This window comes from Phodopus roborovskii, unplaced genomic scaffold, assembly GCF_943737965.1.
Source record: "Phodopus roborovskii unplaced genomic scaffold, PHOROB, whole genome shotgun sequence".
NCBI classification, from domain to species: domain Eukaryota; kingdom Metazoa; phylum Chordata; class Mammalia; order Rodentia; family Cricetidae; genus Phodopus; species Phodopus roborovskii.
The window spans coordinates 9417968-9443563 of record NW_026125489.1 but is presented as its reverse complement, the minus strand read 5'-3'; the positions used below and the strand labels follow the sequence as shown (position 1 = coordinate 9443563).

Here is a 25596-nt window from a genome sequence, read left to right as displayed (position 1 = left end):
CAAAACAAAACAAAAAAACCAAATCAAAAAGGGAATGCTATCTCCCCTAATATTTTTGTTGTGTTATAAAAGATCAAGAATGAATCACTGAAAGAAAAATCATGCAAAGTCAGTGTGGGGATAGGAAAGAAAAAAAAAAAGAAAAAGAAAAAGAAAATTACAATCTTTAAAGAGCCACAGGGTACATATTGCATGACCCCAAAGGAAACTTTACTTTCATACACGAAATCTTGTTTGTGAGGTCACAATACATATCTTTATGACTAATGAACTCATCTCTTGCTACATTGTGCTTTATAGAAAGGTCTTTACTAGTTAATAAAATTTAATTTCCACCATACAGACATAACTTTAGGGAATAGGCTAGAAACTTTTATTTCTAGTTCTAAACACTTTACATATAAACACAAATTTTACAATCTCAAATGGAAGCAAAATTTGAAGGCAATACAACCCATTTCCAATAATCCAATTCCATATTATAGTCTTAAATGTCTAAGTAGACATCTACATAAACAAAGATAAAAAACCTTAAAAGTGACAAATACATTCAATGCCCATATGTTCAAAATAGTATTTGATCAACTGTCTAATGCCACACATTTACTTGCTTTAGCTGTTATAAAGGAACCTATGTAAAAAGCTGTTAAATGAACTAAGACAATGAAACTACAGCTTTAATATCTACAAGCTAAAGCAAGCAGTATAATTTCAATACAGAGAGAAATACCTATTTTGAGATAATGTACTATCAAACCATTATTAACAACTCAAATTGAGTGTTTATTTGTATGAAAACTTGGTGTATTTTTAAACTTCTGTTTTTAAGTAAAGACTTTGAATATTTATTTGATAGGATTCTCAGAAGTTTTTATACTGCATGTTTGCCTCCATTTCCGAAACAGGATCTTAGTATAGAGCGGCCTGGCTAGTCTGGAGCCCCATATGTAGTAAGTAACTCAGGCTGGCCTAGAATTCACAGGCTCCTGCATCAGTCTCTCTAGGTGCGGAGGTTTTCGTATTAATGTGATGAATTAGAAAGGACCCTCACATAATTTTAGAAATGCAATGCTTTAAATAAATAAAATCTAACCTCCTGTATCTGAAGTTCTCCTTAATGAGAACTGGAGATGAGGCAGGTATCAGAAGCATCTAAACTTGTATCAACTCTTAAGTTTCTTCTCATATTGACTAGAACACGGTGCATAAAAAACAAATCCTTTGTGTATTGATGGTGCTTACAAAGAGTTTCTAGCTACCAAAAAGTTTGTATTTTCCTATTGTTCTGGTCATACTTACCCCACTTCAACTAAAGCAGTTTATTACGCTACAAAATACACAATTAGGTGCTCTATGCAATTGACTACATGGTAGACATAAGCTCCATCTCAAAAAAAAGAAAAAGGTTCTGTGTCAAAAATAGCCACCCAAAAGATACGGACATTTCAAAAGGAACTGTTACTTAAAATTCACCCACTGTCAAGAGTTGGACCCTGCTAACCACACAAAGCAAATGTTCATCTGGATAACACGAATGTCACTCTTCTTATTCGTTAGTAGGTTTCCTCCAAACAATTCTAACTGGATATTCATTTAAAACAAATAAAAATACTTTTCAAAACAATCCAATATACAAACTAAACAATGGTGGGGAAGTTCACACTGAGATGAGGGTGAGCAAGGTGACTCACATTGGCATTCAATTTTTTAAAGACAGAGAAACATCAATTATTTATAAACAAAACTATATTCTTAAACCACAGTGAGCAAAACACACTATACATACATCCAAGTGACCACTTCCTACCCTCTCACTTTAAAGGAGACACTGTGTAGTCAGACAGGTTTTCTCAAATACTGAAAATAGGAGAAATCAGAGAAGAAATGAGAGCCATAGCAAGATAAAGCACAACCGTTGAGAGATGTATGGAAAACAAGGCAGGGAACACCAGGCAGGTAACATACGACCTAAGAGTTGTAGAAATGATTTTAAAATCTTGTTAACAGGTATTATTCACCAATGAAAAGAATTTCACAAAAGCCTCAACATAACACTCCTAAGGAGACAAAACATCTTAATATGAAAGAAATGTTTTCTTTGGGCTTTCCTCCAAATTAACACAAAGCTGTGATAATCTAAATAAGCAACACAAAGTATCCTAAGTAATTAAATTCAAGTTCATGACATTTATGCCAGAAGTCATCACATGCCCATACTCTTACAGTTACTTAATAACCCAGACTCCAAACACAGCACTTAGTAAATAAAGGAATGTAATCATTTGAGAACATGTAAACCTCATAAATTAGAAAGAGAAGCCTGAATAAAAAGCATCTAGAAAGAAATTCGCTTTCATTATTCTTTAGTACACAACTCAATTGTTAACAGACGCCTGAGTAGGGCTATTCTAAATGAGTCAGATGAACACCATCTAAAGAAAGGAGCTCAACGGTAAGTGTAACGGGAGCATTACTTCTATAAGAACACAACCTTACATCTTTATTTTGCTCAGAGTGGTCTGAGAATAGAGGCAAAAGTTACAGAATATGAAGCACAATGCATTTACACACTGAAATTTACAACTGTTAAATTTCTCATTATTATTATCATCTACTTGAACTTGGATATGGAATGCTTTTAGAAAAACTAATACATTTTTCAGATGAGAATGCAATTAACATTACCCAACAGTTCAAACACACACACACACACACACACACAAAAAAAAAAAACTTAGGATGGGACAGACATTAACAGCTGCCAACATCAAGTTTCCAGAACCTGACCTTTACCCACCATCATCACTTGATAGTGTATTACACAAAGACTGATATTTACTTTATCACTGAAGTATTTCTTATTCCATTTAAGATTTACATGAACATTCAAAAGGACTCATATTTTAAAAACTTCTAAAGAGGCCAACAGACCTTATAAGGTAGTAAAATTTGCAAATAGGTTTGCGTTCAAATCTATGTATTTAATCCCAGCCCCCGCCCTCTTAACGTCTACTCCCACAGTGAACACTGCTTGGCACATAGCAAAGGTACAATAATCCAGGAAAACACCACCCCCTCTCAGCCGCCCCGGAAAGGCTTTTGTAAAATTTTGCTTGGGTGAAGGCACACAACACTATTACAACTTAATTCTGATTAATGTACAAACAAAACATGGGATTTGGGGTATGGTACAGCACCGATTGTAAAAAAAAAAAAAAATAAATAAAATAAAATAAAGTCAACAACTGCACATTAGGAAATTGTACTTAATGTCTGAAAGACATGGAACTCAAATCATGATATATTTAGGTATATGCTCTTGACTGGATTATAAATCCAAAGTATATAAAATTAACAATTTTTCAAAAGGAACACAGTTGGTTTACTAAATTTATTTAATGAAGACCCATAATAAAACTGCTACTAATTAACTCTACATATGAACTGGCTTAGAGACTCCTTGATGGACACACTGAATTAATCAAAATGTATCCAAGTATCTTTGGTAACTGTAAGATAGTTGATGAACTGCAAGGTCTAAAATAAATAAATAATACAGCTTGTATGACCTGTACCTTATCAAATGATATAGAATTAAACATTTCAAGTAATAACGTGACCAGAATTCACCTTAAGTGGAATGAAAAAAACTTCATTTAAAATGTAGTTATATGAGGCAATGTCAATTTTTATATTCAAACTGTCAATTTCTACCAATTTGAGTAATTTTAAAACTAGGTGTTTTTAGAATTAAAAATTTTAATACACCATATAATAAAAGGTTTTGATAAATATTCAAGGGCACAGTCAAAATGTAAGATAAAGTATTAAAATGGGCTTCTTTACTTCAAAAAGCCCTGAGTGGTAAATATTACATTACATAAAAATTAGACAGATACCTTTTTTTCTTCTCATGGGTGTGTAACTATTAAAGAAATTGCTGTCATAGAATTACATACATCATAAAGCCAATTACAATTTAAATATTAACAATTTTTAGAACTAGATTTTCAGTAAGTTCCTATGAAGTATTTATGTATATAGGATTTGCTTTAAGCCTAATTTAATCAATATTTGGAGCAAAGGTGTCACATGCAAGACTCACAGCGCTTGTTCCCCACTGTTCACAAATATAAAATAAAATTACATGTAAAAATGAAGCATAAACAGACAACTCATTCTACTTTATGAAAAAATGCACACAAAATTTTAAAATACAGAAAAAAAGACAATGATTATGGTTTATGAATGAAACATCCAAGAAAATTACTTCCAGTTATTTCTAACTTGGGATGTGTGGCTTGGCACAATTTTATGTTTTTAGTTATGTACCATGAACCCACTTTGCATATTAAAAAGATAATGTTCCTTTAAAAAAAAAATCAAATCTCAGAGATCTTTTTGTAAAAAGTTTTTTTTTTTTTAAAGGGAAAAAACCTCTTTAAATGCTGAAAAACACCTTTTGTATTATTCCCTATTATAATGTTGAATTTTCTTTAAAAGTTTCAGGACAAATGAAGTTAGTTCAAGGGAAGTAGGATAGAAGCTTTATTTTTAAAAATCCAAGCACAAAACATTAAAATCTGAAACAATTCCCTGGTGTTTTATAAATATCTTAAATCATATGAAACAATGAATGTGATTACAAGAATGCCAATTTTTCAATTTTAGAAGTACACAATGAGTCCTCTTGATTATTTTTCTTGCTTTAAGACCACAATCTGAAATCTAAAAGTCACAGATAACTCATGATATAATATTCAAGGGGGAAAAAAATGTCAAAATGTTTTACCTGTGATGCTTACCTGTTTTCAGACGTTTCCAGAAGATTAAATCAGAACAAGTACTTGGACCACTTAAAATGTAGGTATATTTACTGTATGTATAAACAACAGCCTTGGAGTTATAATTACTGTTAATAACACACACACTGAACAGAACAATAGAAAGGGTTGCCCACCTTCTAACGATGACGGTATTCTCTCTCTCGGTCACGCTCCCGGTCGCGGTCCCGATCCCGGTCCCTGTGTCTCTCTCGCTCTCTGCTTCTCTCTCTATAGTAATCATCATGGCGATCTCTACTCCGAGATTTATGACGCCGACTCTTTTCCCGTGATCTACTATGGTCCCTTTCTCTTGATCGTTCACGTCTTCTAAAAGAAATTACTGGATTAATGCTCTCTATAACTGCAAAGCTTCTAAGACATTTAATATAGTTGCTTTTCCTTTATCACTAGTTTTATTTTCCATGGTTTCAGTTACAAGTCAACCAATCTGAAAATATTAAATGTAAAATCTCAGAAATAAAACTTGTTTAATGCCATTCTGATCAGCTGTTGGAGGAAGCCCCATGTGAATGAATCAAGTTCTGAATGAATGTGTATTGTTGACACGGCCATGGCTGTGTGGGGACTCCGAGGCCCTTAACAACCCCACCTAACATTGGCAAAGAAGGTTCCCATGAAGGTCAGGCTCAGGAGGGCTAGCAAGCGCCTCTCAGGAGTTCTAGCAGGAGTCTTTAGGCGACACTGACCAGTGTGTATGAAGACTAACAAAAGCAGCTTCCTCTCTACAATGACCAACCTAAGCTAGCCTCTCCTAATAATTTTACCTAATATATCCGTAGAAGTTCCAGGGAGAAGCTGTAGCGGAACCTTCCTGATGCTGGCTCTACTGAAAGTGTGTCTGTCCTTTCCTCATTCCTGTGCAGCCCCTAGTCAGGGTTCCAACACCCAAGCCACCTAGATTGTGGCAACCATGATGAAGTCTCTTACCATACAGCTGTTCGTTCCTTCCTGCCTACTGAGAACCATCCCTCTGTCCAGTGTACACACACTCTATGCCACACACCCACTAATGATTCAGTATCTGTCAAGTATCACAGTAGGACAGTGCTGATGCTTAAATTACCCTTAGGTTACTTGCCATAGCCCCAAAGTGTGACAGTAGTGATGCTGACAGGCAATTTGGACATGTCCCTTTACGTGAAAATGACAGTCATGCTGAAGTTGCTGAGGCTCACATTGAACACCCATGAAATAATGAAGAAATTTATGCTAAATTTGCCATTGCATCTTAAAAACTCAAATCATAGCCTAAGTTCATAATAATTCCATTAGTTTAAGTAAGAATCTTCTGTCATATAATTTCTTAACTAGGCAACTAAACTTAAATATTAAGTGTTAAAGATTCTGATCAAACTGGATGTCTTTCACAAAGAAGGCATGCCTGATAAGTTATGACAAATTGGTTCAAATATGGAGAAACTTAAATGTAGTCCAAAAGGTAATGACAAAGTAAAGCCTGTGTCCAATATAAATTCCTTTCTCTTCATTAAGATACTTTCACCAGAAAGAGCATACGAAGGACAGATACAAGACTATCATACGGGCAGCTGCAGATAGAGACAGCTCAAGAGTAAAACACTGGCTGCTCTTCCAGAGGACCCAGGTTCAATTCTCAGCATCCACATAGTGGTTCACAACCATCTCTAACTTTAGTTCTAGGGAATCCAAGGCCCTTTTAAAGCTAGCCTCTGTGGGCATCCAACATACATGGTACACAGCCACACATGCAGGTAAAACACCCGCACACATGAAATTAAAATATTAAAAATGTGGCTGAGTGTGGAATCACAATAATCAGAGTACAGAGGTAGGCTGATCTCTACAGAGCTCAGGCCACGCTGGTCTACACAGTCTCACAGACTCCATCTCAAAAAAGATACACCCCAAAATACAGAAATTCTCAAGGTTAGTAAAAATGCTTTAAAAGTAGACTGATCTATTACAAGGGCTGGAAGTATGGCTCAGTGGTAAAAGCATTTTTTGCTCTTGCAGAGGACCAGGGTTTGGTTCCTGGTACCCACATATGGCTCAACTGTCACAGTCATCCTAACTCTGGTTGTCCTAGGGAAGTCAATGTTCTCTTTGACTACCTTTGTTTAGGACTAGTACACGTGGGGTGCATGAGGCCAGCAAAACATTCATACACATAAAATAAATCTAAAATAAAACTGTTCTTATTACAAAAGATTACCACACTCATTCATTCATTCATTCATTAATCCCTCTTTCAAAAACACCCTCTATCAAGAAATGTATGTTTAATAGCTAAGGGGCCTGTCATCATTCAACATGTGTACAGTAAGAATTGAGCACCAGTAATAAGAATAAATACTCATAGTAAATACAAAAGAAATTGAATAAATACGACAGACTAGACTAAGCTGAAACAAAAAATAAAGATAAGGTGGAGGAAAAAAGGAACAAATAAAAAGGTTCCAAGAAGGGATCCAAACACAAAAGTCAGTCAGGTGGTCAGTGCTTATGTGTCCATGAACAGGGAGACCATTTGGTTTAACAGTGAGCGAGTATAGAGGAATACATCACAGTGTGCTTATGTACAGTTAGTCTAGAGTAAACAGAAGCCATACAGTCCCTTGCATGTGAATTTATTCTGAGTAAGAGGATGCCTTGAAGGACTTCAGGAAACACTGACTTTAAAAACAAAAACAAAACAAAAAAAACCCACTCTGACTGCTGGGTACACAGTTAAGTAAAATCACAGTATCAAGTCTTTTTTTTTCCCCCAGTTCCACTTTTGTTGTTAACTATTTTTAAAAATTCATACATGAGACAGGAAAGTTTTACCTTGATCCAGAGCCATAGGACTTGGACTCAATTCCATGAAGGCAATCTTGCAAAGAACTAATAAGAACTTTGCAGCGATCATCTGCAGACACTTTGGATTGTTTAATTAAAGAAATTGCTGTTACCAATGTTTCAATAGCACTCCCATAATCACCTGCCGGGGAAAAGAAAAGGTTACTAGCAAACAAATTTTGTTTCCAAATTATCATCAAACCAACCTTTTGGAGAAACAACAACTTTTTGTTCAGTTTGTTCAGTGTTTTGAAATTTGCAAATTGATTGTTTTTTTCATACACAGTGACAGCTATTTTGGAAATATAAGAATAAATGAGCTATCTTTAGGACGATGAACTATTATACCAAAGCTAGTATTTAATCTTTTTACAAGTGTTTTGCATTACAAACAAGACCGGTGCCCATGGAGGCCACAAGAGTGTCAGATCCCTTGGAACTGGAGTTATTGATGGCTGCGAGCCACCACATGGATGCTAGGAATCATTCCTAGATCCTATGCAGGTGCAGGTGGTGCTCTTAACTCCTAAGCTTATCTCTCCAATTCTCAAAGTTAGTATTCCTCACATTTTATTTCATGTGTGTGCACATTTTGTCTGCATGTGTGTCTGTGCACCAAGAGTGTGTTTAGTACCCAATGAGGGAAGGGGAGGAGACTGGGTCACAGCACTTGAGGCCAGTGCTGTTAATCAGAACCATCTCTCCACCACCAATTAATATTTAAATCTAAGTACAGTAACTTAACCAGTGGTCTTTCTACTACACTGATACGTATCTTCCTTCAATGCTTTAAAATTAAATGAGTAAATCAACTATCTTTAAAACTGCACTTAAGCTTTGGGTTTTGATTTTTAAATTTTACTTTATGTGTATGGGTGTTTTGACTGCATGTGTGTCTGTCTATGCACTACAAACATGCCCGATGTTGGCAGAAGCCTCCAAAGGGCCTTGGTTCCTCAGGAGTTAACAAATGGTTGTGCATCAAACCAGGGTCCTTGGAAGAGTAGCCAGTTCTTAATGGCTGAGCCGTCTCTCCAGTCCCTAGGTTTAGGGTTATTCTTGACATAAGTAGTTATGTTAAAGAATGAACACTAAAACAAATATACAAACCAGCACTGGCATCAGACACAGCTCTCGAAATAGCACTGCTTGAGATGGCCCGATTTCTATTCATGATTTCTTCAAACTCAGCTTCACTCAATGGTGTTCTTGCAGTATCCATTTCCCTACAAAAGACAAATAAATAGGTGTTTTAATTCTTAACAAAAGTTCCTAAGTTAGTAACAATGTAAACAACTCCACTAACAGGTTTTGGCATTTGCTCAAAGACAGCTATTACTTTTCCTGACTGGAAAAATGCTATTTTTCCCACTGGATCAAATCTAAGCAAAATTCCCTTTATCATTGTCTTTTGGCTGCGATAAAACTGCAGCATAGAAATCTATCTTTCTGCAGGACAGAAAGTATGTTTACACTTCATTCACAGCTCTTTATCTTTTACTGACTACAGCATCATTACTGCGTATTTAACTTACCTCCCAGGAGGGCCATAGTCACCCCTATCATAGGGTGGAGGTCGGCCGTATGGGTCTGTTGGTGGGGGACCTCGACTATCTGATGTTGGCATGCCACTATTAGTTGGTGGAGGGAAAAAAGCCGGGTTCACATGTGGAGCTGGTGGGGGGGCACCTGGAGGTGGTCCCGGAAGATGTGGAGGAGGAGCAAGTGTAAGGGGAGGCCCAAGTGGACCTGGTGGTCGAGGTGGGAAGGGGCCTGGAGGTGGAGGCGGTCCCTGCTGTGGAGGCGGTGGACCAGGAGGAGGGCCATAGCCTGGAACTGGAGGTGGAGGCCCAGGAGGAAGTGGGCCCAATGGAGGCTGCCCAAAAGGTTGTCCAGGAAAAAGAACTGGTGGGGGAGGGCGGTCCCCTCGGTTGGGAGGTCCTGCTAGCGGAGGTGGCAACACCTGGCCAGGAGGTGGAGGCCCTGGTGGACCAGGTGGGCCTGGAGGGCCCAAGGGTGGACGTGGTGGAGTCTGTCCAGCTACAAAATAAAGCAGAGAAAAGAAAACCACTTCAATGACGGTATTAACTATTGTGTGCCAAGATTATACTTCTAAAGCAGAACTTATAAACCATGACTCTCTTTAAATGAAACATATGGTAATGCTCTACCAACAACTACAAAGGTGAAGAATATCCTCACAAATTTAACTATTCAAATTACGATTTGAACAGATCTGAACACCTAGAGATACTTCCCATCTTTGAGCACACATATTTCTTTCTTACAGTGAAATCACCCACCTTATATTCTACTCTGATGCCAAGCTAGAAAGTGAAACAAGGAAAAATGGTCTTGAAAGAATCTTTTAAGAGGTAAGAAATAAGACGGATGTAAATATTCTTATATATAAGTCAAGCAAGTTTGGAGAAAAATAAAGACCTTTTAGGCCAAAAATGGGTATTTCCTCTATGCTGTGCCCCATATGCCATGGAATCCTAGTTTCCAGGAACAAAGGCCGAGTTCCTTTAACAAGATGCTTGATCAAATTTCCTGGGTTCCAAAAATAGCATAACAAGGAGAGTAAGTCACATTAATAATGCATTGCTTGAAAAAGAGAGAAAAGGAAAAGAAGTATTAGGCAGACATGTTTTCTCCGTGATAAACTTAAGGAAAGTTTTACCTGGGAAAGGTGGAGGTGGCCCTCCTGGTCCTGCTGGCCCAGGAAATCTGTCCCCACCGGGAAGAGCCCCTGGAAAGCGGCCCCGTCCTCTACCACCTTGTGGAAATGCTGCACGTGAACTGCCTCCTGGAGGACCAGCTTTACCTTCCCCAGACATCTGTCCTGATTGTGTAGCTGCAAACACCCAAAGACTCATAAATAGCACTTATTAAAACAGTTCTCTGAATTGTAACCGTGTTATTAGAAACTACTTCAAAATTCATTTATACTTTTTTGTCAATTGGCAGATGACTTGGGCCTATGCAAAGTACTTGGCTAGGAAAACATTCACATTTATTTAAATACTTTCTTAAAGTTTAAATGTACTTTCACTGAATAGATGCATTGCTTTTAAAATGCCAGTACTCTACAGCAGCCAAGACTGAAGTCTTAATTTCAATAGCAGATTATTTTGTCATGTCTTCTGTTAAGTTTTAAATACTAAAAAATTAAAACAAAAACAACCACTTGTATTTCTAGTAATTACATGGCTCATCCACCTTATCTTTCTTTTAAGAAGTATGCAATGACAAATCTTTTCTACAGTTATTTACCAGGTAACAAAAGGTCTTGGGGCGGGCAGGGGAAGAGAGGACTGTTTCCTAGCTGTCATTAGCCTGTCTGTCCCCATCCATACATATGTCCACATAGCACTCCTCCTGTGGAGGACAGGACAGGAGTGACACCACTGTAAATCTCTCCACCTGCTGCACAGAGTTGGGTCTATGACATCTAGAAAAAAAATGGAATGGGGGGAGGTTTCCAGTATATCGGCCCATAGCCATAACCAATGATTAAATCAAGTCCAGCTAATAAACTAAGTAGTAAGTGTAATATTTAACAAACGCCAGCAACACTGCTGAGAGATGTGCTTACTTTTCCTGGACTGCATCTCAAACTGACTCAGGAACTGCTTATTGCAAGGAGTCACGACAGGATTCTGACCATGAAGTTCTCTTTTGGGCAGCAGATCCATTAATTTTTTGGAAGATGCTTCAGATCCAACACCAACAAGGGCAAATCTAAAAGATGTTAAGGGGGTGGGAATAAAATGGAGGAACTGAGACGTCACCACCGATTAAAAGAAGAAATAGTCCCAATTTACTCTTATGAGAATAAAGAAGACTCTTTAAGGCTACAGAAGCTTATACTACTATCTCTGTAATACCCTGGGAAATTCACTCACTTAAATGTGCAGTTCAGTAATGTTTAAGTATATTCACGTGTTTGTTTTATAAACATCAAACAATGGTTCATTTCATAACATTCATCATTCCCAAAAGAAAATCCATAACCTCTACCCCCATCCCTATAAACTCTCATCCCTTAAACACAGGAACTATAACTATGTTGTTCTCTATGTTCTGCCTCAACTGGATTTTCAAATAAATGGACTCCTATACAACCAGCTTCACTTAGTGTTCAAGGTCTAGTCATGCTATAACATGCATCACTAATTCATTTCCTTTAGTGACTGAGTCATGTTCCATTATAGACATTGTTTTCTGGTTTTGTTTTAAATCCAACCATCAGTCAACAGGCACTTAGGTTGTTTTTACTTTTTACTGCCAAAAAAAGATATTTGGCATAAGGGCTGGAAAGATGGCTCAGTGGTTAACAACACTGACTCTTCTTCCAGAATTCAGGATTGATCACCAGCGCCCATATGGTAGCTCACAACTCCAGTTCCAGAGGATCCAAAATTTCCTCCTCTGGTCTTCGTGGGCATTAGGTATAATATTACAGAGTACACACACATACATGTGGCCAAAACACCCATATACATAAATTAGTAATTCTGAAAAGACACTCAGTATCACTAGCCACCAGGGCACATACCACACAGCACACTTGAGATGTGATTTCCCACTACAATGGGAATGACAACTGTTCAGCGCAGGTGAAAATGATGGGGCTAACCCTCTTGCACTGATGGTAACTGCAGTCTGGTAGCTTCTCGAAATGTTCAACAGACTTAGACATGCCCCGTAATAACTAAAAGTAGAACCAGGCAAACATGGGCCGGCATGGAGAAGCCTTCGGTGCGACCCTATTCGATGGGACTATTACTCAGGCATGAAAGGGAAAGCTAGTGCTGCCACCTGGATGAACCCTGAAAATACTGCACTATGTGAAAGAAATCAGACACAGCGCACCGTTATGATGATTCTGTTTACACGGAATACCCAGAGCAGGCCAACTCTGAGGCAGAAAGTACTTGAATGGCTGTCAGCAAGGGGACAAGGGAGATGGATCGAGGTAATGCTAAATGCACCCAGGGTTTCTTTGGTGATGGAGGTAATGAAATGTTCTGAATTAGAGATGCAATGGTTACTTAACTTTGTAAGTATATTTCTTGAAAGTATTGTATTGTACTCATGTACATAAGTGTAAAAAATGCAATAATGTGCCCACTATATTGTAATAGCCAAGTGTAAACAACCATAATACACAAAAATAAAAGATATTTATAATTATTTCTTTTGTTCTTTTCAATCAAACATGACAAAGTGTGAATTATAATACTATTACTTAAGGGAAAATGTGTGAGCATATTTACGAGTGACTGTCAATGGTGAAAGTGTAGCAATCCATTTTCTTACTTTTAGAGGAATGCTTTATATAATAATCCTAGCATATGTGTGTGTGTGTGATTTAACCTTCAGTTGCCCACCTCTGTATTTTATGGTGCTGGAGTGGAGTCAAACCCAGAGCTATCCCACGTTACGCACATGGCTCTACCACTGAGTTCCATACTCACGCTTCCTTACCTCTTAACCACAACAAAATGATGCTCCTCAGCAGTGTCGTTTCCATCTCAGAAGCAGGGTACTAAGTAACTGCAGGAACAGTCCTAGTCTGTCTACAGCCCCACCCCAACTAGCTCCAGCGTATTTTCAACAATTTAAGTATGAGCCTGTGCTTAGGATCATCCTTCCAGTGTGATTCTGAGCCATTCGTCAGAACTTATGTGTTCTATATTAAACTGAAGGAAAACTATTTGTAAGCTGTACTCAATAACAGTTTATATTAATTAGGAAGAAAACTAAATTCTTACCCTTTTGATTGTCCATTTGCCCGATTTTCAAAAAATTTTATCTCCAAAATATCATTTACTCCCAAAGAATGAACTGCTTCAGTTAAATCCTCATCTGTTGTCCACTGCAAGACATTTCCCCCTTATTAGCCATTAAAATAAATTCAGGTTTTTACTGTCTGAATTTAACTTTTAAAGGAAAACAAATGAAAGACAGATACAGGTTTATTTAAGAATTTCTGTTTCCTAGCCAGGTGTGGTGATGCACGCCTTTAATCCCAGCACTCAGGAGGCAGAGGCAGGTGGGTCTGTATGAGTATGAGGCCAGCCTGGTCTACAGAGTGAGTTCCCAGACAGCCAGGACTACACAGATAACTCTGTATCAGAAAAAATAAAAACAAACAGTTTCTGGCTTCTTCCAGCTTTAAACTCCTATGGTTTTAAATTTTCAATAAAAACACTTGTAACTCCCCCCTCTTTAAAGGAAGTATCTGTGATCTTATGCTTCACTATGATATGGAGAAACCAATATGAATAGCTACTACATACCTTTTTATCAAATATTTAACGCTCACCTAAATCCCATTACTTTCCTTTTCATATGAGGCAATGAGGGGATAACAGCTTATTAAAAGTCACAAAACAGATATATACCAACTCTTACTTAGCAACGGCAGGCTCATGTTATACTGCCATTGTTTCCGAGATTGTAAAAGACTGTTCAGACTGGATGACAGGAGACTCAATCATTTCGTTTAAAAAAAAAAAAAAAAGAAAAAGAAAAGAAGTGAGGGTTGGAGAGATGGCCCATTGGACTCCAGGCTCAACTCCCAACACCCACATGATGGCTCACAACCATCCATAACTCCAATCCCAGAGAATATGATGCCCTCTTCTGGACTCTGAGGGACTGCATGTATGTGGTGTACAAACATGCAGACACATAAATACCTATATACATAAAATAAAACGAAAACAAAAAAGCAATGTGAAGTAAAATATTTTCAAATAAAATATTCTGCTAAAAACAAAATAAAGTCAAAATTTTACTATAAAAATTTTTAATATAATAGTTCAGATAAAAATTTTATAGAAGCACTTTAGTGATTATTCAGGTTTGATGCTAATTAGAACATTAACAGATACACTAGACATACAGTTCATGAAGCATTCACAATAATCTTAGTCTTATGAACAACTCAATGAAAGTACAAAGTATATTCCAGGCACTGTGGCACATGCTTATAAACTTAGCACTCAAGGGCAGAGGCAGGAGGACTGACAGGAGTTCAAGGCCAGTCTAGACTAGCAGGCCAGTCAACGTTACAGAACAAGACCATCTCAAAACACCAGGCAAGCACATTTATAAAGTATACAATTTCTCTGCATTAGTTTCAAATTTATGAACAGAAATGAAACTGAAATCTATAATATGAATTAGAAAATGAGAACTTTTTATCTTTCTCCTATAATCTTGAATTCTTAATTTGAGACCATGTATGAACATGTTTCCTAGTGAAACTGGTAGGAATGCAAAAGAATATAAAGAAAAATCCAAACTCTACTTAAAGTATACCAAACAGTAAAATTCAAAGCTAGAACTAGACTGTCTTTTTAAAAGAAGTTCATTTTACCTTCTCATCACATAGGTTAACACGAGAAAAACAAATATAGTAATGTCAGTATTTTTTTAAACTGGTCAAAACATGAACTACTGGAGCAGTTCAAAATAAAGTGCCAACAACCTGTTAACTTTACTCACCCATGTTAAGTTTCCAATATACAATGCAATTCTCTTTCCAGTGTAAGTGTAGACAACATTGGGTGCTGTCCCCTTTCCCACATCGTCACCAACCGTCGGTGGCAGAGTATCCATGTAGTCCCGGTCTTCTGGGGCATCGCCATTATTTGCAGATGGAGAGATGACATCATCATACAAATCTATCTGATCATGCCCACCATATTCCGCTTCCTAAGACACAGAAATAATGTTCTAGATTATATGACAGTCAAAATACTAAATAAATTTGAATACAAATTCATTCAAATTTCTTGTTTTAAAAATCTCGTGCAAGACAGGAAAAGGCCCAAAGGCCTTAGTCTCCTCTCACGTTAACGGATATGACTTTAATGTCGTCCTTGAAAGTAAGATATTCTTTTCAAAAAAATAATAACTTATTTATTTCATGTGCATTAGAACTGGAGCTGTGAGCTGCCATGTGGGTGCTGGTAATCAAACTCTGGTCCTTTGGAAGAACAGTCAATGCTCTTAACCACTAAACCATCTCTCCAGCCCCCGAAAGTAAGGTATTCTTAAAGTCACAACACATAAATGCAAACCAATGTTTCAAAAGAATATTTGTCACAAGACTGTCACAAATGAAACTGAGTCCAATATGTGACCACAGCGAAAAACCCCGCTTTTTTTTTTTTTGGGTAATCAGATCTTGTTTTCCTTCTCCAAGAAAGCTACTATCTTATAAGCTAAGCCACAGAAATGGGATGGGGGACGGGACACATACACATGTTCCAAAAAGTCTTAAATATTTAGTTAATCAAAAAATATAAATAAAGCTATTCAAAGTAATGTCTTGCAATAACTATATTATTCTCAGTAGACAATGAGCTACTCTTAATTGACTCTTAAAATCTAGCCAAGTGAAAGGAAATCCACACAGAATTTAGTAAAGCTGTGCCACTGACACAGAAGAATTAAAGCAACGCTAGGATGTCACTTACATACCTAAGTGCTAAGTCAGAAAGAAATGGATGTAAGAGAAAAAAAAAAAAAAGGAAGAGGTAATCCAATTTGTAAATGTCCCTTTTCTAAGACTAAGTATATCAATATCAATGTGAACTATCTTACCCTTCTGAGGTAAATCTGAGATAAAAACAAAATAAGAGTTCAGATATAATGGCATAATTCAAGTTCTCCCGTGAATACAATTGACTAAGAGCTGTCACATGGCATACAAGAGTTAGTTTTAGGGACTACAACATGGGGGGGGGGGGGATGATCTTTTATATGACAGTAAATAGATCAGTAAGATACTATAGGCACCACGCACAGCTAATCTTTCATTATTCACCAAAAGCCAGAATAAGAGCTGTTTTTAAAGAGGAAAAACAAAAAACAAACAGAAGGGAAAATATGGATCGACACAGCCAAAGAGACCTCAAATAACCCCCCCCTGCAATCTGCATTAATACTTTTTTTGTTTTTTGTTTTTTTTTTTTAAATCAAGGCAGGTAGTAGTGGCGAAAGCCATTAATTCCCCTGTGGCTGCAACAGTGGCTCCGGACACTTACGGTACTAAGGAGCTGCCCTCAAAGGGTAGGAGCAATTCACTCAGTAAAGTATGCACTTCAGTCCTGCACACCAAGTAAAATATCCCAAGTATTCCAAGCCAACGGTGCTCCCATCAACAGAGATTAACCAAACAAAGTTGGAGGAAGAGGAGAAAGGAATGCAAGGGTTGCTGAATGTAAGACTAAAAGTATTTAAGTTTCTACTTTCATTTGCAGGAAAAGATTAAAATATTATATAATTTTCATTAGTTTTAAATGTATGAAAATATCTACTTAGCAGATAATCATTTACAGGCAGTAATTGAAGCTACACTAACCTGTCACATCTCAATCACTGTTTTTTTTTTTTTTTTACATCCGTGACTTCTATGGTGACACCAACCATATTTTCTATATTCATATATTCTACCACTACTTAGGATCAGCCATTTTGTCTGTAGCTGGACTGCTTCCAATCCAACTTGAGGTGATGCTGAGATCACGGTGCTGGAGTTTGATCTCCATGTGGACTAGTTAGCTTCTCTGTGTTCCAGGGCCACAGCCAGTGTTAACCCCAACGGAATACAGTGGACTTGGTTAAAAAAAAAAAAATTTAATGAAGCTAAATACATAATTTCCACTGCTAAGAATGCAATTCAAACAATTCAAACAATACTTGAAGTCTTCCTTTTTTAAGCTTCATTATTTAAAGTACTGTTCACATTTTAAAGAAAATCCAGAACACATGTAACTGTTTCTACTTGAAGTGAAAATGACCATATTCAGAAATTATGCAAAGCCTACTAAACAAACTAAAATGTTTCTACTTTGTCAAAGAAAGCCAACATCAAATGCTGCTGTGTGAAGTCTTTTTCAAATACATTTAAATGCCATTCTACAATGTAAAATTTTAACATATCCCAACCATTTCAGATTCCAAAAGCCATCTGTTTCTCACCCATGTCTCTAGACCCTAATCATCAATAAAGTTGCATCTCTAACTTCTAGTGAGAACAACTCTTAGGCAGGGAATAATGCCACATGCCTTTAACCAGCACTTCAGGCAGAAGCAGCTGAATTCAGGGTTAGTCTAGTCTACAAAATGGTTTCTAAGATATAGTGAGACTGTCAAAAAAACAAAACAAGAACAAGAGAACAATTCTTAGGGGTTGTGAAAGAAGTAACAACGTATTTTTTTTTTTAAAGTCCTACTAATCTAAATCACTACAATCATTCTAATGACATGCAGGTATCAAAATCCAGTAATGGTTGTGCACTCAGCTTTGGTAATCCTAGTAGTTGGAAGCTGGGACAGAAGACTGCCATAAATGAGGCCAGCCTGGGACACTTGCTTAAAAAAAAGAAAATAAGGGGGGGAAAAAAGGAAAGGGAGGCACACTTCTCATTTGCAATATATAACTGTTTTCTTTACAAGACACACAACTGTTGCCCAGTGAGAGAATACACTTAAAAGTATGATGGGGGCTGGAGGGGTGGCTCAGTGCTCTTCTAGATGTTCCCGGTTCAATTCCCAGCAACCACCTGGCAGCTCACAGCTCTCTCTGACTCTAGTTCCGAGACACACAAGTAGGTAAAATAAAAATTAAAAAAAAAAAAGGTATGATGAATAGAAAAATGACCAAAATCCCACTTGTTTTCTTAAGGCAATGTTTTAATCTTTTTTATTAGCACTATCTCTGTCCAAGTTTTTCCCCTAATCACACCCTATACATTTTTTTAAAGATTTATTACGTATACAGTGCTCTATCTGAACATATCCCTGCAGGCCAGAAGAGGGCACCAGATCTCATTACAGATGGTTGTGAGCCGCCACGTGGTTGCTGGGAATTCAACTCAAGACCTCTGAAAGAGCAGCCAGTGCTCTTAACCTGAGTCATCACTTCAGCCCCTTGTACATTTTTAATACTACAAATAAGTTGTATATAATGTATACCACTATTGGGATTATCCTGATAGAGCTATTAAGTGTTCATTTTCCCTGATAGCCCAAAACTGTTTTTGGTATTCCTAGAATTACAGTTAATACCAAAACCTGCACATGTTTAAGCCTCTTACATAAAATGATGCAGTGTTTACATATAAGCTATACATCCTCTTATATACTTTATCTCTAGATTTCTTTAAAAACCTAATAAAAAGTAAATGCTTACAAAAAGTGACTATATTGCACAGGTTTAGGGGATAATGCTAAGAAGTCTGTATATACACAGTGCGAGCACAATCTCACCCAGTCACTATTTTAGATCCCTGCTGAATTGGTTTGTGGATATAGAAAATGTGGGTCCTTTTTATTCCCCAAAAGCATTACTTTATGAATATGCTAAGCACATTAATGCTGTAATTCCTATAAATTAAATCTTACAGTCTCTATTGATTTATCTTTATCTTCACTAGCTTATCATAAGGTTCCACGGGATAAATAACTGATTTACAATAAATACACAATGATTAAGTATAAATTGAAATGATTCTATAAAATTTGACAGAAGACCTCTAAACCCTTAATTCCAAACTGACCCAACCCAGTCATTCTCTCCACTTACTTTTAAGGTTAGCAGACCAACTAAATCAGCAAAGCTTGCTATCAATAACCCACAACCTGGCAGAGCAGACACCAAACTATACATTACCAGCATCCGACCCCCAGATAAACAAAATATACACTATTTAGATTACAGAATATAACTTGAGCATACCTACTTTAAAAAACAAAATAAAACAAAAAAGCCCTGAAGGTTTTTGGACATTAACATGATACTCAAAAAGTTTTGAACTTTGGGAATTGAGAAGGCTCGCAGGTTAAGAGCACTGGCTGGGAACGGGGTTCAGTTCCCAGCACCCACATGGTGGCTCACAACCACCTCTAACTCCAATTCCAAATGATCCAAATGCCCTCCTCTGACCTCCACAGGCATCAGGAATGCACATACGCATTCTCCATTTGGCCACATCCAAAAACTCTTAAGATCTAAGTTGCCCATGTTTCTGTACCTTCTTGTCTTTATTCTCCATTCTTAAAAATCACCTACTATAGAAAGTGAAGGCACTGACTTAGTCTCATCGCACCCCAAATTAAAGTGTTTATTTAATACTCAATGCCTCATACTTTATGCAATATTGTGCTTTACCAAAATGCAAAACACCACCAGTGAGTACACAGAATTTCAGAGAATACAAAATACAATTAAAACTGCAGCTCACAGCCAGGCAGTGGTAGCTCACGCCTTTAATTCCAGCACTCGGGAGGCAGAGGCAGGTGGATCTCTGTGAGTTGGAGGCCCCAGCCTGATCTAGAGAGAAATCCTATCTGGGGGTGGAGGGGGTGAGGGAGTGGGTGGGTGGGGACCCTCTAACATTTATAATGTTCAGAAACCAAAATAATTGAAATTGCTAATGGTTAGTTCTGAAAAACATTTGCTCAACTACAATGAAATAATCACATTGGTAACTATAGCAGCTAATAGAAATAAGGTTACCACATAGGAAGAGATTAATAGGGATGTAGCACGGGAATAGAACATGTTTGCCTAGCATGTGCAAGGGCCTGAGTGAAGGGAACAGGGACAACTGAGCCTGATGGTATGTGCAGATTTGAGATCCCAGCACTGGAGAGGCTGAGGCAGGAGCTGCACCACAAATTAAATAAACGTCAGCCCTGGACACATATAAAGTTCTAGGTCAACCTGAGCTACAAGACAGACAGAAAAGCAAGCAAGAGAGAGGGAGATTAAATCAACAGATATGAATTTTGTTGTTGCTTCCAATTCTGGTAGAGCCTCATAAAAACACTTCAATGATAGTAACATTTATAGAAAAACATGACAAATCTCAAAATAACTGGCAATCTTTTTGTGGCTACTTTTTTTGTTCAGGAATTCAGAGCAAGCAAATCACAGAAGCCAATTATATGCAAACACTAACAAGTAACGCCTCTGGAGTGAGCATGCAGCTCAGTGGTAGAGTGCTTACCTACATGTGCAAGGGCCTGGGTTCAATCCCCAGAGCTGCAACAAAGGGTTTTGGAAAAAGCCTCTACTTACCCTACCAATTAATCTATTTAAACCTACAAAGATTTTACTTGTATTTACTTGTAAAATTACACAACCATGCATGAGACACAATGGTGAAGGTACAAGTCAGTGAAAACTACATTTATAAAAAGCCCTCCTCACTGAAGTCAAAAGTCTTGGTCTCTTCTTGACCTCTTGCTAGCACCAGTTAATGAAAAGATAAAGTAGCATGCCACCCAGTTATATCATAAGTATAAGGTCCCTCCCACAAAAAGTATTCAACAGTCTGGACATACTTCATAGATACCGAAGAAAGCCTACATTCCTGCCTGCCTCCCTCCCTCCCTTCCAAGACAGGATCTCACACTGTAGACCAGGCTGGCCTCAAACTCAAGAGATCACTGTCCTCTAACCACTGGGCCAACTCTCCAGCCCCTACACACATCTTTTGTTCTCTATTGTGAACAGCAGTTTTATTTGTACTTTGTGTTCTCTGAAACTCAGAGAAGACACTAGTTTCCTTCTCCATTTACAATTTAAAATAGGCATAGTTTTATATTATTTCGCATTTTGGTAAAGCACAATTTTGGGTGCTGGGATTTAAAGCTTAATTTCTAAAAATGTGCTCCACTCCTCCTTATGGAAAAAGCTAATTATAGCCAGGCCGTGGTGGCTCACGCCTTCAATGCTGCACTCAGGAGGCAGAATCAGGCAGGTCTCTACGTTCTGAGTTTGAGGTCAGCCTGGTGTACACAGTGAGTTCCAGGGGCTATCCTGAGCTACATAGAAAAACCCTATCTTGAAGAAAGTATTAAAAAAAAAAAAAAAAAGCTAATGAAGACTGTTTCAAACTTCTATCTTTTCTTTTAGTCGCAGTTATGACATTGCTTTTGGAAGTGCTACATGCCTTGACAGATGAAAGGGAAAAAATACCGAGGCCTTAGTCTACTGATCTTAAATGCATTGTAATTTCTGTAGCACTCAAAAGAAAATTTCTTCTAGGTTGTAACTGACATCTTTGACACGATAAAAAAGATTTTCAAACTTAACGTTTTATTGCAACGGGTTAATTACAATTAAAAACATCTAGTTTCTAAGTCTATAATAGTAACTAAACCCTATCAAAATTTGCTTTTGTTTTCTAATATTTAAACCAGTAAGGATTTAAGTTTCCATTGCTTTGTTTTTTAAATCTTGCATCCTTAGTCATAAAGGATTGGAAGATAAACATTTTATTAATCAATGGCATCTTAGCAAGCTTCTCTTCCGAATGTGGGAATTTTTAACAAAAAAAAATCAAAAAGAAAAAGAAAACATAGCTTTTAGCAGCATTAGCGTTAGGTGCAACTTGGGGAAAAGAAAACACACACACACACACAACAAAACGCAAACATACAAAATGCAATAAAAACAGGGAAGGGGACTAAAAGGCTAAATGTTACTGACTCTGGCATCCAGACCTGTCCAAGGACGTTCACCAACAGACACCACAGCTAGTTCTAGGCGACCGTGGACGGCGAGACCGGAAAAAAACTTACACTTCTCACTTTCTCAAGCCTCTCAAATCGTCAAGTAGAAGAGCCCCACAGGGCCCAACACTCGGCTCTCGGAGCACAGCCAGCTCCCCGACGGCTCGCAAGCAAGCTAGCACGGTAAGAATGCCGGGCGGACGTTCTCCGTTTCAGGCCCCGGATCTGTTGGCCGGGGACCACCATCTTTTTTGTTCTGTCCCACGCCCGCTCCCCGCGCGCATCCAAGTCTGCGGCGCCAGCCATTTGCCCTCCCCGGCTTAGCTCCCTTCCCAAGGGCCAAGGCCTGGGCCTCACACGGTCCCCCCAAGCCGTCGACGGCCGCGGCACCGAGCTCGGAGGTCCAGCCGGCGCCGGGTGACTTGTTGCAGGCAGGCGTCCCCGCCCCGGGGGCCCGGGCGCCGCGCCGAAACCTGCCGCCAAGGCGAGCAAAGGAGCCCGGGAGAGGGAGGCGGCGCGCGGGATACAAAGGGCTGTGAACGCGGCCTTCCATGAGGGCGACCGTGCGCGGACGGCACACACACAAAATGGAGCGGCGGGGGCAATGGGAACCCGAGCGGCCGGGCCGGCAGGGAGGCGGCGGCGGGCGGGCCAGGGCGCCCCCTCCCCCGCGGCCACCGGCGGGCGGGCGGGCGGGCGGGCGGCGGGGGAGGGGGCGCGGCGGCCCGTTCTCCCCGCCCCGCACACGCGGCCTAGCTCGGCGGGAAGCGCCCGCCGCCGTGGCCAACAATGGGGCGTGAGGCCGCCTCGAGCACGGGGCTGGCGGGCGGGCGGGCCCCGCGCTGCAGAGCCCGCGGCCCCGCGGAAACGACGCGCGAGAACGGGGCTGACGGGCTCCGCGCCCGGCCGCGCCGCGCACACACTCTCCCACAGCGGCGCGGCCCACGGCGCCAAGGGCGCACGGTCTGCGGCGCGGCCCGGCCCAGGCGCGGCCCGGCCCGGCTCGCGGCCCCCACGCCGCCACCCCGGCGGCGGAGCCCGGCCCCGCCGTACCTGGTTGAACTCCTCGCCCACATCCGCGTAAATGTCTATGTGGTCCACGCCGTCCGCCATCTTCCCTCGGCCTGGGCCGCCGCCGCCGCCTCCTCTGCAGGTCGGCCCGCCGCGGCAGCAGCAGCGGATCTAGCGCTGGGGGCGGGGCGCCGTACGTCACTTCCGAGGGGCGGGGCCAGGCGCGGCGGCCCGGCCGGCGGGAGCCGGCGGAGGGGACGCGGCGCGGCCGGCTCCCCCCGGCGCTCGCTCGCTCGCTCGCTCGCAGGTCCTTTTGTCTGCAGGGCCGAGCTGCAGGCTGCCGCGGCGGCACAGCAAATCGCCGGCCCGCTTGCCAGGGAAACCCGAGCTTGCCCGGAGACGACCGTTTGTTTCGAGCTGCTGCTTGCAGTTTTTTTTTTATATATAATATATACATATTATTTTTTATTAACGTTTTTAATTTTTCCTTTTTTATCTTTTTTTTTTTTTTTTTTTTTTTAGCTTCCAAAGCTTCGAGAGGTGGGAGTTATTGTGTGTGCACATTTAAAAACAAAATGCGATGCCCGGGGCAATGTCTTATTTCTGCTTAACCGAATTTGTGTATTTGCGTTCCTTGTGTTATTTGTGGCTTTCATGCTTGCATCTCTTATCTGTGTGTAGTTAGCTGAGCGTCCTTTCGCTTCTTCCCGCATCCTCCTTTCTCCCCCATTGCCCTTGGGGTTTTTTCCTCTTTGTGCCTGCAGGAGGGTTTCTTTCCAGGCTTCTAACTTCCTTCTAGGGCTCACACAACAAAGTAAAAGTATCTTAAATCTAGGAACTCCTGGGTTCAGAATGCTGAGCTAGAAGAAGAATTGTAAAAGGTGTCCTTAGGTCCAAACATCCCATTTTACAGATAGAGAACTAAGTGATTTAAGTAGGGGTTACATGGCTCGTAAAGGAACACACACACCTTTTGACACGGGTATGTGATTCAGAGACCGCTCTCTAGTTCCAAAGGCCTTACCCATTTCTTCCCATTGAAAAACTCACCAGGCCTGGTGATGTCCCTCAGCAGGTAAAGCCAGATAAATTCAGTCCCTAGCACTCTCATGGATAAAAGAGAGAGCCTACGCCTGTTAAGTAGTCCACTACCTACTCAGCGCCTCTGACTACCCCCCAACCCTACAACAAAGAAATGAATATTTGGGTTTTTTCCTTTTGTTTTGTTTTGTTTTGTTTTAAGGATGCTGGGCGTTGGTGGCACATGCCCTTAATCCTAGCAGGAGGCAGAGGCAGGCAGATCTCTGTTCCAGGACAGCCAGGGCCACACAGAGAAACCCTGTCTTGAACCCCCTCCCCCATAAAAGTTTTGATGATTTTTCAAATGTAACTTCTGAGTACCTTTTTACTTGACAATTTTCAAAATTTGAAAGATTGATGTAAATTAGAAAGGAAAAATGTAATAACCTTAGTTAGCTCTTATTTTTAGGTTTACTTATTTGCTTATTTTGTGCCTGTGCATTTTGTATGGACAGGTCGATGCCATGGCTCATGTATGGAAGTCTGAAGGCAACTTTGCAAGTCATTTCTCTCTTTCCACTGTGTGATACTAAGATCTCAATTTTTGTTTGTTTCTCTGTGTGGCCCTGGCTGTACTGGAACTCAAAACTCAAGAGATCTGGCTGATTGTGCCTCCCAAGTGCTAGGATTAAAGGCATGCGCCACCATGCCCTGCTCTCATGATAATTTCTTGATGGAAATTCTAAACTTTTTGTCTCAAGTCTACATAGAATAGAAAGTCCAAATGTCTTTAAAAGAGATTCAAAACTTTGGGGTTACAGGCTACACAGTATTGCCTTTTCACCTGCCTGTGTTAGTTTCTTATTGCTACTGTTGTAACAACTTAGTAACAATGTCAGGGTCTGAAACAACACAGATTTACTACCCTCCAGTTCTGGAGGGCGGAAGTCCAACAAGGCGGCTTCAGTTACCTTTTCTGTTGCTGTAGTAAAACACTGACCAAAGCCACTTAGGAAGGGAAGGATATTAGGGTTCTCTAGAATAACAGGACTTACAGAATGTTCTCTTTATGTGTATAGAAAGGGGAGTTATTAGAATGATTTACAGAACTGGGTGGTGGTGGTACACGCCTTTAATCCTAGCCCTCCTCCAGAGGCAGAGGCAGGCGGATCCCTGTGAGTTCAAAGTCAGCCTGGTCTACAGAGCTACATAGAGAAAAAACGAGAAGTAGATATTCCCACTTCAAATTAAGCAAAAATCCCTCACAGGTGCACCCTGGCATTTTGGGGTTTTAGTTCATTCCAGATGTGGTCAAGTTGACAACCAAGAATGGGCATTGCAATTTTTTTTTAAT

General features: G+C 39.7%; 1 protein-coding gene across 5 annotated transcripts in view; it reads right to left on the bottom strand.

The window, feature by feature from the left end:
• Positions 1–23370, bottom strand: part of Cpsf6 (cleavage and polyadenylation specific factor 6) — a 29493-nt gene extending 6123 nt beyond the window's left edge. Inside the window, exons 1-11 of one of the 5 annotated variants that reach the window (XM_051176199.1) lie at positions 23265–23364; positions 15186–15395; positions 13445–13548; positions 11263–11408; positions 10348–10521; positions 10107–10217; positions 9200–9704; positions 8775–8890; positions 7653–7806; positions 4961–5153; positions 4520–4876 (exon numbers count right to left, since the gene is read on the bottom strand). In XM_051176199.1, the coding sequence (XP_051032156.1) occupies positions 4964–5153; positions 7653–7806; positions 8775–8890; positions 9200–9704; positions 10107–10217; positions 10348–10521; positions 11263–11408; positions 13445–13548; positions 15186–15395; positions 23265–23324 (1770 nt within the window). In that variant the 5' untranslated portion in view covers positions 23325–23364 and the 3' untranslated portion in view covers positions 4520–4876; positions 4961–4963. Of the gene's footprint in view, positions 1–4519; positions 4877–4960; positions 5154–7652; positions 7807–8774; positions 8891–9199; positions 9705–10106; positions 10218–10347; positions 10522–11262; positions 11409–13444; positions 13549–15185; positions 15396–23264 lie in introns of those variants that run through there. The other 4 variants (XM_051176198.1, XM_051176200.1, XM_051176201.1 and 1 more) reach the window with 4 other exon arrangements.
• Positions 23371–25596: the final 2226 nt, after the last annotated feature.